Source organism: Coturnix japonica, chromosome 1 (assembly GCF_001577835.2).
Source record: "Coturnix japonica isolate 7356 chromosome 1, Coturnix japonica 2.1, whole genome shotgun sequence".
NCBI classification, from domain to species: domain Eukaryota; kingdom Metazoa; phylum Chordata; class Aves; order Galliformes; family Phasianidae; genus Coturnix; species Coturnix japonica.
The window spans coordinates 117479891-117494861 of NC_029516.1; the positions used below are offsets into that span (position 1 = coordinate 117479891).

Below are 14971 nucleotides of genomic sequence, written 5' to 3' on the forward strand. Positions count from 1 at the left end.
GGCTTTACAGCTTACTCCCACTTTCCAAAGGCCATTAGGGGTTGCAGACTGGCAGCAGCCCCTCACACACGGTGTGTTTGTTCACCTGGCCTACATTAACTCAGCGATCCTGCCAGCCTTTAAGGAAGAAGCAGCAGCTCTTCGGCTACGAAAACAAGCCATACATGAGCACCACCTAGAGGAAATGCTTCCAGACGGTTTTCTGTTGCGTCCCCTTTGATTCCTCAAGGTTAGATCCTCGACCCTTCCTTGGGGTCCTGCCGAAGAGGTGAAGGGAAGGAAAGAAACCGCATTAGTTTTCCACACAGATGAATGTGGCCGTGGTGCCCCAGTACCGCTGTCCCCTCAGCCATTCGGACGGGAGCGCGGCCTTTTGTATAGCGGCGAAACAAGCTGCCGTTGTTTGAGCAAGACGCCGGCAGGAGGAGGGGCCGGCCCGGGAGGGAAGGGAAGAAGGGAAGAAGGGAAGAAGGGAAGAAAGGAAGGGAAGGGGCGTCAGGCTTGGGACGGGCGGCGGGAGGAGGGGCTGGGTCGCAGGAAGGGTGTTTCCCTGCGCGGCTCCCAGTCCGGTGACTCACACAGGAAACTCCCCGCCGGGCGCGGCCCAGGAGCGAGCAGCCGGCCCAGCGCCGCTCTCACAGCCGAGCCGAGCTCCGGACGGGTCCCCGTCGTCGGGCAGCGCCGTTCTCGGGAGCCGGCGGCGCCGAGAGGGTGAGCAGCCTCCGCGGCAGCCATTCCCGGGAAGCGGAGCGGCCTGGCCCGGCCGGGCCCGGAGCGACGGCGCTTGGGGTGCGGCCTCGCCCCCTGCCCGGTCCGGAGCGCTGAGCCCGGGGCGCGTCCCGCCGCTCCTCACGGTTCCACCGCTGGGTTTCGTGTGCCGTCTGATGGGTTGGGGCCATGAGTTAATGCTACCTCGGTGGGAACCGAATTCCCGCATCGTTCGGCGGGGGGTCTGGGCAGAGTTTGGGCATGTGCGTCGTTATGTATAACAGGGAGCTCTGTGGCTGCACGGCGTGTGTTGGAGGGGAGGAAAGCTGTCTGAGGGGGTTTCTCCTTAGTTATAAGGCTGCGTGCGTGAAACTGATGCTGGTTCTCATATCAGCGCTCTGCTGTTTCTCGTCCTTATCTCACTTATCCCTGCATCCTTTCATAAACCCTGCCTTTTTCATCACGGAGCTCTTCCTGGCCTAATGCTGAAGGCTTTCTAAGCATTCCCAAACGACAGGTCTGTGAGGTCTGGCTGGCGTAGGCAGCAGTGTTTCTGTAGCTTCCAGGACCAAGAAAGAGGTGGGGGTGCTCAGAAGCAGCCTGCAGAATGTGGGGCTGCTGAATGGACGCTGCATTTGGGCAGGTCCTGCTGAGGGTCACAAGGAGAATGGAGCAGTGTTTGAGTTCTGCTCAACCGAACTCGTGTTCCGCACGAATATGCGCAAGAACTTCTTTACAGTGAGAGTGACGGAGCACTGGAACAGGCTGCCCAGGGAGGTGGTGGAGTCTCCTTCTCTGGAGATATTCAAGACCCGTCTGGATGCCTACCTGTGTGACGTGGTGTAGGGAGCCTGCTTTGGCAGGGGGGTTGGACTCGATGATCTCTAGAGGTCCCTTCCAGCCCCTACAATTCTGTGATTCTGTGAACAGGGTTACCCTAAAGCTTCAGACTGAGAAGTTGACCTTAAAGTGTTAATTATGTAATTGACAGATATCAGTTCCAGCTGCGTGATTTATGTTAAAAGTTTGCCTGATGTGCTCTTTGGTTTTGGTTAATGCTTTGTTTATTCTCTCTGAAAGAGAGCTGTCCTGGAAGGCAATTGGATCCTGAGAGTGCTTGTCATAGTCTTTCCATAACCTGTTTCTCAGGATCATGAGACGTTTATTTCTTGTTTTGCTTCTCAGAGATTTGTGATAACCTCAGTCTGAGGTCTGTTGAAGGCATGGAAGCTTCAGAGGAGTTGTATGGGAGCTATAAGTCCTGGAGTCTCCTTCTCTGGAGATATTCAAGACCCTCCTGGACGCCTACCTGTGTGACGTGGTGTAGGGAGCCTGCTTTGGCAGGGGTTTGGACTCAATGATCTCTAGAGGTCCCTTCCAACCCCTGCAATTCTGTGATTCTGTGATAAGTTACATAAAGTGGAACAAAAAGCCCTCATATAAAGCTCCTCCGGCTCAGTTTTATTCATCTGCTGGCCCAGAAGCTGCTGGGATCACTTGCACTGTTATGCAAAAGAAAACAAATTTTAACATAATTACCCTATCTATTTTACATGTGAGTCAAGACAGTTTCATTTTACACTCATTACTCTGCATTCCTGGGGCAGATTCTTCTTGTGGTTCCTTTGCTGTACAGACAAGTAAAAGTAAACTTGGGTGTTGAGCAGCACGTTATGTCACAGCAGAAGTCAGCCACATGATTGACTTGGCTTCTCTTTCAGCGGTGACAGTGCGGGTTTCTGAACTGTTGTTGTTTATACGATCTTAAATGGCTGTACTTACTATGGCACACCATAGTAAGCCATTGTAGTGATGTAACGAATGTGAGATTCATTGGTGTGCCTTGCATTCCTTCTCATAGAGAAATAAAGGTGAATGTGGTGGTCTTTGGGCCAGGCAGCTGTTCTGTGGTTCTAAGTGGATCTGCACCATTATTTCATAGTCAGAGCAGCTACTAGGAGATACTGGCTATAGGGCATGGGCACTTTATTGGCTATATAATCTATCTATAATGATATAGATCTGAGCTTGACTTCTGTTCTTCTCTCAGTACAGCCCCGGTTATTTCAAGAGGGTTCACTGACATCTGCTAAATCAATAGGAGAGTGTGCTGCCTTTTATGTTCTGAACGTGAAGTTCAGGTTAACTGTTAGGACACACTGCTCAGGATTGACATGTAGATACTTTTCAGGTGATGCAGGACATGGGGAAATGGTTTTAAGTTAAAAGAGGGAAGATTTAGGTTGGATGTTAGGGGGAAGTTCTTTACTAGGAGAGTGGTTAGGCCCTGGAACAGGCTGCCCAGGGAGGTTGTGGATGCCCCGTCCTTGGAGGTGTTCAAGACCAGGTTGGACGGGGCCCTGGGCAACCTGATGTAGTAAATGTGTATGTTTGGTGGCCCTGCCAGGCAGGGGGGTTGGAACTACATGATCCTTGAGGTCCCTTCCAACCCGGGTCATTCTGTGATTCTGTGTGATGCCAGAAGTAAAGCTTTAGATGAAGAATTTTTGCTAAGACTGCATTTTTTCATTTACTGTATGAAAATGAAAGAATAAAACTCATCAGGTGATGAGCCTATTTAAAGGAAAACGAAAACTGAAGACACATGTAAAGACTATTAGTGTTCCATCAGGAAAATGGCTTAGAAAGAATGCAGTCCCTGGAGAAAACAATGTTTTCTGCTTTGTTTTCTTGTCCCAGCTCTGGTGAAATGAAGGTACAGTTTAAGAACTTGGCTATTGTTTGTATTTGCATATAAGGACTCCAGGAGGCCCTTTTAGTCCCCGTGGCTCCCTCACCTATAACATGGCAGACAGGTTCTCTGCCTACCAGCCACTGCTGTTTCCAGTGCATGCACTGAGGTGCACCTTTGTTAACCGTTCCCAAAGCGGTGCCATGCTGTGCTGCCTCTGAGCACATCCATGTGGCACAGCAGAAACTCCTGAAGTAGCAGAAGAATCTGAAATGGAGGCATGGAGAAAATGCATCAAGGACAGCTGCAGCAGATGGAGCAGCAGGACAGCACAGCAAGGCAAGGAGAAAAGATTAAACAACAGGGGAGAAGTGAATTGTGTGAAGGGTAAAGAATAGAATCAGAGAATGTTCTGAGGTGCATGGCACCCCAGAGGACCATAAAGTCCAGTTCCTGGTTCCATACAGCACCACCCAAAATTCAAACCTTATGACTGAGAGCAGTGTCCAAATGTTCCTTAAACTCTGGCAGGTTGGGGCTGTGACCACTGCCCTGAGAAAGAGAAGGGGAGTTAGTCAAGTGCACTCAGGAGCCTGGCTCTAGGTGAACCATTGCCCTGATCTGACCCTTCTGGGATCTGCTGTGTTGCTGGGTGGGATAATTCAGCACTGGAATTTTTAGTTTTCCCTTTTGTGTTTACTGAGCCTTGTTTATTCCAAACGCAAGCTGCTTGTTGAAAGCTGAGCTGTACGTCAGGTCTGTTGCATAAAGGGTTGTCAGCTGTCGCCTGCTTCCTTTGGTCTCTTCCTTTAATAAGGTGGGTCAATAAATGATGAGAAAAGCATTTTTATTTGTTCCTTCAGTTTATGCTAATCTGTTGCTTAGGAACACAGAATTGCTTCACTCCTGCAACAAAAAAAACCCCAACAACCACACTGCATTAATCCCCTTCACAAAAAGGCAGATTCTGTCAACCCAGCACTGAAAAAGAGCATTCACACAGAGCAGATCTGGCATATTGCTTGTCTGTGAAGCAGTTTACCTATCAATTTAATAAAATTGTTTCTGTGTACTCAGAATATGCAGCTGATCAGCTGTTGCATTTGAGGTTTAATTCATGGAAAAACTGTATATTTCACCAACTAGTGTCTTCTAAAAGATCGTTTCAGTTTCTTACTGTTAAGATAGGAGGAAGTTACTCACACAGAGGGTGGTGATGCACTGGAACAGGTTGCCCAAGGAGGTTGTGGATGCCCCATCCCTGGAGGCATTCAAGGCCAGGCTGGATGTGGCTCCGGGCAGCCTGGTCTGGTGGCTGGTGACTCTGCACATAGCAGGGGGTTGAAACTACATGATCATTTCTTCACTAGGAGAGTGGTTGGGCCCTGGAACAGGTGCCGCAGGAGTGTGCTGGATGCCCCGTCCTTGGAGGGTTCAAGGACCAGGGTGGTACGGGGCCTGGCAACCTGATCTAGTAAATGTGTATGTTTGGTGGCCCTGCCAGGCAGGGGGTTGGAACTGACTGATCCTTGAGGTCCCTTCCAACCCGGGTCATTCTGTGATTCTGTGATTGTGGTCCTTTTCAACCAGGCCATTCTATGATTGTGATTATCCTGGGTAGGAACATTGCAAGGAGTATTGAAACAATTTATCTTCATTTTTCTATGAGTTAATTGATTTTTCTGCAAGCCATTAAATAGAAAAATGACACAAGGGAGCAGAAGAAACGACAAAATGTTGCATTGCTACAGAGATAAAACTAAACAACTTCTGCTGTGTAGACCAAGCCTGTTCCTGTGCGAATATTGTCATTGTTTCCTAGGGAGTTCACTGAGGCTGGTCTCACACGCTGCAGTTTAACTGACCGTTCAGATGTCCTTTTACGTTTATCCCTTTCTGTGTAGCCATTCCGTGTAGTCCTATCACTGGTTACATGGGAGAAGAGGCTGACCCCCAGCTCACCACAAGCTCCCTTCAGGCAGCTGTAGAGAGCAATAAGGTTTCCCCTGAGCCTCCTCCAGGCTGAGCAATCCCAGTTCCCTCAGCTGGATTTTGTAGACTTGTGCTCCAGATCCCTTACAGCTTCGTTGCCCTTCTCTGGACACACTCCAGGGCCTCAATGCCTTTCTTCCAGTGAGAGACCTCAAACTGAACACAGCACTTGAACTACAGCCCCATTGGGGTTGAGCACAGGGGCATGGTTACTTCCTGCTCCTGCTGGCATCACTATTTCTGATGCCAGACAGAGATGTACTTATTTTTCCCTTCCTTAAATACACATTTATAGAGAATGTAGAATTTCCCTTATTTTCACCATTTTCACCTGCCCTAAAAAGTAGGGTAAGCTTTCATTTGCTTATTTTTCATTTACTTATTTAAGCTTATTTAAAAACAAAACAAAAACCCTCATGTAGATGCATGTTTAAATTCCTGCCTTGCAATGCATTTGTAATTCTCAGGACCCGCTCTAGGCTTAATTTAACATTCTTCATTTAATTTGGAATTCAAAGATGCTTTTGCAAGCTTGGGAGGGAAGAGAGCCAGTGTCAGAGGAAGTGCTGTTTAAAGAGCAGACAGACTTCCTTTTTGTCTTATTTTGAGCCTGGGAACATGCACAAACACTTGGAAATGCAGTGCATCTATTTAAACACAAAATGAGAAATGCTTCCAGTGGTCTGCAAATGGACAGGGAGAATCTCTTCCCAGCACCTGCATTCAGTCAAATTAAATGGCGTTGTCATCTATGAAGTCAGAAAATATTCTAGAGCTTCTGTAATCCAGCAGGTTTTTTTTTTTATGTATTGTTTAAACCCAACCTTGAGGATTTCAGAATTCTAGTAAAAATACTTCTTTCACAAATGCTTGAGATCTTCTTGGGTTATGTAGAACATGACCTTACCAAAACCAATTCCCTGAACATCCCGGACAATAACAGGGTTATTGAGTTACTACTCTGATGGTTCTGTGCGGATAAATCCATACAGACTTCTGGATTTTCAGAACTTTGAGTGAATGATGGAAAAGAAAGTCAGTAGAGATTAGCAAACCCAGTTACAAGGTTGAACTTCTTACACTGAGAATCAGAGGGTTTTTCAGGTTCAGCTGGGTAGATCCTTGAGGCCATTAGAGGTTGTTTCTGTGGAAGACTTGGTTCTGGAAGAAGAAGTGAAAGAGGAAATGCCTGGTGATTTCTGTACTTACAAGAAGGTCTCATGAAGCTTATATTTACCTAAATTCACTTACATCTGCAGGACTTTGTGTGCTCTTTCTTGAACTATCTCCTAACATCTAGCATCGTTTTCCTGTTTTGGTAATTATAGACTGTGCATGAGTTGTCTTCTAATTTCTTCTTTGATAAATAATCTAACCTGTGTAACTCTGTCACTAGAAGATATCTTAAAAACTCGAAAGTGTTTTTATTCTTTTCCTCATTTAAAAAAAAAAATCCTTAATTCCTTTGGGTGTAGGAGATTTAAAAACAACAACAGAAGTTGATCTTGAGATTGGAACAGTATTATAGCAGTCCTCTTGTAGACTCTTATGTCTAAGAGTCATATGACTCTAAGCAGTCCTCTTATGTAGACTCAAAGAATTGTTCGGGTTGGAAAAGACCTCTAAGATCGTCTAGTACAGCCTTATCCATCATGCCCCCTCCAAGCAAGGTCCCCCTGCCAGGAGAGCTACATCCTTGTGCCAAGAATGAGAGCAAGGGTGAAATATGCATGCTAAGCATTTTCTGGTATGCTTGGAATTAATCTTTAGCAAAGATGTTGTTCTCTGCACTACAGACTGCTCTAAGCAGGTCAGGCCCATCTGGTGCTTGTCTCCTCCACAAATGAAGAGAAAGAAGAATATTTTAATTCAAGCTAGTTGGTGGTGTTGCCCTATAAAAAAGCAGAAAAGCCCCACCCCATGATTGATACCTCTGAGCCTTGGATGCAGTGGGAATTTGCATGGTAAGTCTGCTGCTTGTCTGTGCAGGAGACAGGGATTCCTTGTCTGCTAGCTTTGCAGTCTGGAAAGAGTCTGGGAATCAGCACAGACACTGCTTCCTCCTGCTTACGAAGATGGGTGTGCTCATCAGACACTAAAATTTAACTAACCAGCATGCAGATGTGTGTGATTCTCCTGGAGGGAGGATGCAAGATAACAAATGGCTTTTAATTAAGTTGTGCATGTCCAGGAAAGCATGTTCCTGGAATGCATTTTGACTTCAGTGCCGTAATGATGGGCCGTGATGCAAAGGCAGAAGAAACAGAAAAAAAAGGAAGAAAAAGGATTGTTTTGAAGTAATTCTCATGTGTCATGAGCAAATCAGTCCTGGAAAATTCCACTCAGCTGAAAATACAGCATCACAGGAGTGTAGTAAGAAAGTAAACCTTGCTGCTTGAGTAAATTTACCATGTAGCTGTAATTATCAGTGTACCTACAACGTTTTAATCTCTTCTTATTGAGGTGAACTCATAATCAGACTATGGCTTGTGATTTTTTGAAGGAGGTCTTTGAAGTTTCTCATATTCTCTGCCTGAAGGGAGACTGTTGAAATACTAATGCTGTGGCCCAGTGGTTTCACCTAGAAGAACTCCTCCTGATCAGAACTCATCCCCTTCCTCTGCTGCCCTCAATATATGCAAATGTGTCAGAGCTGGGCAGAAAGGAGTTTCTTCTTTCATGTCTTGCTAGATAACAGGATAGGAAAAGTGGAGGACAGGCTTGCCAAAATGGTGGCTTGGCCAGCCGAACACCAGCTGTGTGGATGGCAGTTACCAAGGGAGTCTGTCAGCAACCTTAGCACAAGAGGGCTTTTGTAACAGTGCGCGCCCATTTGCTTACATTCTCCCAATTCACAGAATGCTGCTCTATCTTTGTGAAATCATGCCGAAGGGCTTGGAAAAAATGTCCTTTCCTGTGTTTCTTCTCACAGTCTGAGGGGCAGCAGGAAGTCTTCCTTTCGTAGCCCTGTGCATCCGTCCTGCTGAGGGGCATTTCTCAGATTGGTGCTGTTAAATGGACTGCAGTGTAAGTGAGAGAGAGTTTGGGCTTTGCTTATCCTTTGGTTATTAGTTCTAAATTACTTTTCTAGTATCTGTATCTTTGGCTCTTGTTCCACACTGGGAAACAGGGCTGTGTTTGAGGAGGGGTAGAAGGATCACAGTATGGCTGAGGTTGGCAGAGCCCTCAGGGCCTACTTGCTCCAGCCCCAGCTCCAGAATCACAGAATTGTAGGGGTTGGAAGGGACCTCCAGAGATCATTGAGTCCAACCCCCCTGCCAAAGCAGGTTCCCTACACCAGGTTGCACAGGTAGGCGTCCAGGCAGGTCTTGAATATCTCCAGAGAATGAGACCAGCAGGGACACCCAGAGCAGGGTGCCCAGGGCCACATCCAGGCAGCTCTGGGAGATCCCCAAGGAGGAGACCCCACAGCCTCTGGGCAGCCTGTGCTGCTGCTCCATCACCTGAACAGCACAGGAGTGCTCCTGGCTTTCAGAGGGAGTTTTCAGCATATAATAGGCTTCAACTTCCTTGTGGGACTTGTGCCCAGATGTGGAATTCTTTTGGCATTTGTTTATTTATTGAAGGGAAGATGCTATGGCTTTTGCCTGCCTGTCATTTAAGAATAACCATATTGGCTGTGAAGGAGCTGTGCTGACTGCAGGCAGCTCTGTCAGCAAGCACTCCTGTCAGTCCTGTCCTTCATCATTTTTCAACTGGGACTGCAAGTTGTACAACATGTGCACTGCTTATTTATTTGTTTTAATGAAAACTTACCTGCTCAGGCTCGAAGCAGAGCTGGAGCCATCGATGGTTTCAAGAAGCAAATGCCTGCAGACCTGTCTGACAGCAGTTGTTAGAAACTGTTGGTGAGCTCTCTCCATGTGTGGTTTGTTGGTTTTGCAGCTACAGCTCAGCGTGCTGGTTGGTCTCTGAGGGCAGGTGGTTTATCAGTTCTGAGTGTTTCCTTCCCTTTGCTTTGGTTTTTGCTTTTACTCTTTGTTGTCTTTGGTGGTTTCTTCATTTGTTTATTTTTAACTTCAGATTGATGGTACTGTCCTTATGGTTACATCTGAGGGCAGTCCTTTTTTCCTGTGAATTTGATGTCAGTCTTTCCTCTGGTTTTGGTGTGGCAGGGAAGAAGAGAAGCGTTTCTGAAGTCATAAAGTAAGGAGGAGGTTGTTAGTCCTAACATTCATTTTAAACTTGTATACTGAAACCGGCTGGGTTTTGGTTTGATGGTGTACCTCTTCCATTATGGTGTCTAGGAAATGTTTTCATCAAAGGGAAACTACCTGTTTCCCACAGTAGTAATGGTTCCCTGCTCTTTGCGGTATTTGTTTGTTTTCTGTTTAAGTGGTTAGATGTATATATAGGAAAAAAAAACAACTACAGTTACATGTATGTATACATATACATATATATGTATGTATTTTTTTAACCACAGCTGCAAAATGACTGCTCAAGTAACACTGGAGGATGCCTTATCCAATGTGGATCTCTTGGAAGAGTTACCATTGCCAGATCAGCAACCGTGTATTGAACCCCCACCATCATCTCTGCTTTACCAGGTCTGCTGTCATTTTAGACAAAAAATACTGCAGTTCTTTTGCAAGAATATATACTCTTAAAAAGCAAGCAAACAAAATAACAATAACAGAACTGTTCGCATTTATGATACGTAAAAATTATTTTCCTTCCCAATAATTTGATTTGATATTTTGCTTTCTTTGCAGCCAAACTTCAACACTAACTTTGAGGACAGAAATGCATTTGTCACTGGTATTGCAAGATACATTGAGCAAGCTACAGTCCACTCTAGCATGGTAAGAAGGTGTTCAGGTAGATACGTCTCTGCTAGCTGGAATTAAAGGGAAATAAAGGGTCATTTTGCATGTCGTTGTAAGAATTGTGGTCACAGAAAAGAAGTTGCCTGTAACGTTTCCAGGAGGCAGTAACACACACAAGAGTGTGGCATTTCTTTTCTTGCACATAATTGCCGGTAGTTTTAAAAAATTTCCTGTGCTTCTCTGTCAGTGTAGTGACAGTGAGGGTTTATTTTTGGCTTCCTCACTGTATACATTTGTTGTTTATTGACATGCTTTTGTGTCAGGTCTTTTGTGGTATTTAACATAACAGTTACACAATAGAAGATGAGACTTGTTAGTCATAACTCTCTCTCTGCTGGTGATATTGTTGTTTTGGGATACAAAGGAACTTGCAGGTTGTAAACACTGTTCCATTCTGAACTTTTAGTTGTTTTGTGCTGGTTTAAAAAACATGCAGTAAGATGTATCATTCAGCTTGCAATACACATTTGCACATATACTTTCTGATAAGAAAAAGTTTACTTTGGAACAATGGCAGAGAAATGAATTTAACTCCTATGTTTTACACTGCTATATTGTTACCGAGTTTCTCTCTTGCAGAATGAAATGTTAGAAGAGGGCCAGGAATATGCTGTCATGTTGTATACATGGAGGAGCTGCTCAAGAGCCATTCCCCAGGTAAAGGGTCCGAAATAAACCATCATGTATCATGTGCACTTCTGTCTTGGTTACAGATTTAGTAATGAGTTCTGAAATTAAGTTTGCTTTGATCCCTGAATTAGCAAGCTGTGCATGCCATAGAACAGTGTCTTAACACATGGGAACTAGTTGGACTTCTTTTTTTTTTCTTCCCCAAACATTTAAATTCAGAGCAGGTTTAACAGGTGATGCAGCATGTGATAATTAGCATTTGGGTTAAACATCCTAGGTTTTCAAATGGTTATTTTCTCCTTGTCAGAGCTATGCAGTGTTTTCTTGATCCGTGTGCAGAAATAAAAGCCTGTGAATGCATGTCTGGGAATGGTGATACGGGGATGGGATGGGAAGAATATTAAGATGCATCAGGAAAATTAAAGTTGTGAATTGGCAACAGCTTGCAAATATTTTTATGCACAAAGAACAGAGATAACAGAGAAAAAAAAATAAATCTCAATTTCTGTTTTTAAACTCGATGAAAAATGGCGAAGATTCACTAATGCCAGCTATCGATGCCTTAAATTTGTATAGTTAAGATGAGAATATGTTTTCTAGTTTGTCATTTGGGATCTGAGTTTCTGAGGGAATTTTTTTTTTTATCTGGGAAAGCTGTAAGTGTGATTGATGGTCTTTCTAATTGTCTTCAGGTTAAGTGCAACGAGCAGCCTAACAGAGTGGAAATTTATGAGAAGACAGTAGAAGTTCTGGAGCCAGAAGTCACAAAACTTATGAAGTTCATGTATTTCCAGGTAAAAGGAATAGAAATTAAACATTTGTTAGCAATATTATATGCTTATTCTGTATGCTTGATATTACATGCTCAGATATTCAACTTAATCGTTATAATTTGGTGGAAAAAAAGATCTCTCAGAAGGGCAGCATTTCTAAAACTTCAGGAGTTTCACAGAATAAGAGAATTGCAGGGGTTGGAAGGGACCTCTAGTGATCATTGAATCCTACTCCCTGCTAAAGCAGTTCCCTACAGCAGGTCTCAGTGGGAAGCATCCAGGTGGTTCTCGAGTATCTCCAGAGAAGGAGACTCCACAACCTCTCTGGGCCACCACTCTCACAGTAAATAAATTCTTCCTTGTGTTTGTATGGAATTTCCTGTGTTCCAGCTTCTGCCCATTGCTCCTTGTTCTATTGCTGCGCACCACCACCTAAAAAAGAGATTCCTCCATTAAGACTTTGAGGATAAAATAGAAGGTAATTGCACATGGTCCCTGACACCATGGAAGGAACAGAAGTGCAACACATTTTGTGTATGTGTAAGGCAATCTCAGATGGCCCTGGTGCACACTTGGAAATAAGCCCTCAAATAACCACGTGCAAAGATGGCTGTGCTGACATTAATCACTATTCTGCTATAAAATCACTTGTTTCAAAGGGATTTTAAATTTTTCTGACTTCAGATTGCAGATAATATTTCCAATTGTGCCAGGCAGGTTCTGCCTGTCATAAGGAAATCCTTTGTGACATTTGTAGTACACAGAGGTGAAGCTGGAAAGGCCGTGCTCATGTGTTGTTGGCCTCACAGGCCTTAAATGTTTTTGTTGCTTTGGTGGTGCTTTTCATCACCTCTTATAGGTGCACCAAAGTGGACTGTTGTTAAGAGGGGAGGACAGACAGGTGTGAGACCTCTGGTTGTGGGATGAATCTTGGAAACATTGTGGCTTTTACTCTCTGACTCTTTTTTGTTTCGTTAGAGAAATGCAATTGAACGGTTTTGTGGGGAGGTGAGACGCTTGTGCCATGCAGAGAGGAGAAAAGACTTTGTCTCTGAAGCGTATCTGATCACACTGGGCAAATTTATCAACATGTTTGCAGTACTAGATGAGCTGAAGAATATGAAGTGCAGTGTGAAGAACGACCATTCAGCCTACAAGAGGTGAGCTCTTAAGGACAGGATCAGGATTTATGCTGTGGGGAGACAGAGCTCCCACAAGATGGCAGCAGTAGCTCCCTTTTGGGCAGCTTTTTCTGCAATTACTGCAGCTAAACCATTGACTAAATTGACTTTCTTTATGCTGCTCTTCCAGCAACTAAAGATTGTTCTGTCTTTTGAGGCAAAACTGGCAAGTACTTCTATCATGGCGTTCACTAAATGTATTGGATATGCACTGCTCAATACTGCTTTTCAAGTTTCAGAGAAAGCTGACTTTTTGTTCTACTCCAGTTTTTGGCATCCAGTTTTGATGCTTGTAACTTAAAGTTGTTCTTACGATATTTCAGTGTTGCTCTTAAGAATTGTCAATAAAAGGGTAGGTTTGGCTAACATGTTTTTGTGAAGCTTTGGCAAGAAAGCACTAGCCTTATGTGTAAAAATCTTTTTCTGCCTGATTCAGGAGATGGGAGATATGCAAAGGTCAGTAACCTTGTACATGCAACAAATGGTGTTGCCATTGTACTGATTGTACTGATAGTTACAGGTTCTATTGACTACCCGATAGATGCAGAGATGAGTGTGTTGAGAGGGGATGAGTTTGCTTACAAGCATTGCCACTGAAGGGAAATATGGTTGTTTTATTTTCTATTTGCAAAGAGCTGCTCAGTTCCTACGGAAAATGGCAGATCCTCAATCCATTCAAGAGTCCCAGAATCTCTCCATGTTCCTTGCTAATCACAACAAGATAACACAGGTAAGCTTCAATTGCCTTTTTCCAAAATACTGAATGCTGTATAAAACCTTTAAAAGAAAACCCTTTCAGTTTGGTAGTAGCTGCTGATCCTAAGGGACTGTAACTTCTTGACTAATGTCCTTTCTCCTTTTTTTTTTTTTCCAGTCGTTACAGCAGCAGTTGGAGGTGATTGTTGGCTATGAAGAACTGCTTGCAGATATTGTGAATTTGTGTGTGGACTACTATGAAAACAAAATGTATCTAACCCCCAGCGAGAAACATATGCTTTTGAAAGTAAGTTTCTTTTCAGTACAAACTTAAAGAAAGGTTGAAGCAGAACAAAGATGTTTGCATTCTTCTTGGATTTTTGTTTCCTTTTGCCAGAACCACATGAACTTTTAACACTGAATCTGTTAAGGAAACTTCTAATCCATTTTTGTTCTTCATAAATTGAGGTTAGTCTAACTGAACTGCAGCCTTGTTGGGAAACTAATTCTATAGAGTGGTGTTTCTATGAAGTATAACAACAACAGAAGGGAACTAGGGAACCTTAGTTCTAGATAGGTGGCAAATAAAAAGGCTTCTGGAGGTGATGCTGCGTATCAAAGCTTTGAGGAAACAAGTAACTTAAAAATTAGGGTAAGTAATCAGAAAAATTTAGCTCATATAAGTACATTTAATAGAAGAGTGCCAGGCAATGTGTATCAGTTGGTTGATAAGCGAAAGAAGTAGAAGAAGAAAGAAGTATGGAGTAAATACTGAGTGTTTGTCTTATGTTTTCAGCGTGTTTTTACCCCTGAGGTTCTTTTGCAGAGAGCTTTGTTTCTTTTTCTTTTGCCAGGTTATGGGCTTTGGATTGTACCTGATGGATGGAAGTGTCAGTAACATCTACAAGCTGGATGCAAAAAAAAGGATAAATTTAGCCAAGATTGACAAATTCTTTAAGGTTGGTTAAGATAAGCATTTCCTAATATGTAATGTAGAAGGCAGTTCCCCCTGCATTTTAAATTGACGGCCAGATTAATATAATCAAATACAACAAAGATCACTTTGGACTATCACTGGGTGAATAGCATTTTCCTTTCACTAAGATGCATATTTAATCATTTATCTAATCTAATCTATTCCCTTTGTGCAGCAGCTGCAGGTGGTTCCTTTATTCGGTGATATGCAGATTGAACTTGCAAGATACATCAAGACAAGTGCCCATTATGAGGAAAACAAGTCGAGGTAGGTAGGACAAGGATACAGAGAGGGGAGTATATGGGCTGGGGAAGTTCAGACCCATAAGGTATAATTTCATAATCACCTGATAATAATCTATGGTAATTACTTTAAATAGGATTTTCACCTTGGTCCATTTTTTGGTGTGGGTATTTCACTATTAATGTACTTTGCATAGTAGATACAATGGAAAGGACAGGTTATTTAACCAT

General features: G+C 43.7%; 1 protein-coding gene across 1 annotated transcript in view; it reads left to right on the forward strand.

The window, feature by feature from the left end:
• Positions 1–551: 551 nt before the first annotated feature.
• CYFIP1 (cytoplasmic FMR1 interacting protein 1) overlaps positions 552–14971 on the forward strand; it is a 53650-nt gene continuing 39230 nt past the window's right edge. The window contains exons 1-10 of the mRNA XM_015851161.2: positions 552–711; positions 9840–9963; positions 10129–10218; positions 10822–10899; positions 11565–11666; positions 12624–12805; positions 13460–13556; positions 13701–13829; positions 14377–14481; positions 14674–14765. Of these exons, the coding sequence (XP_015706647.1) occupies positions 9847–9963; positions 10129–10218; positions 10822–10899; positions 11565–11666; positions 12624–12805; positions 13460–13556; positions 13701–13829; positions 14377–14481; positions 14674–14765 (992 nt within the window). The 5' untranslated portion in view covers positions 552–711; positions 9840–9846. The remainder of the gene's footprint in view (positions 712–9839; positions 9964–10128; positions 10219–10821; positions 10900–11564; positions 11667–12623; positions 12806–13459; positions 13557–13700; positions 13830–14376; positions 14482–14673; positions 14766–14971) is intronic.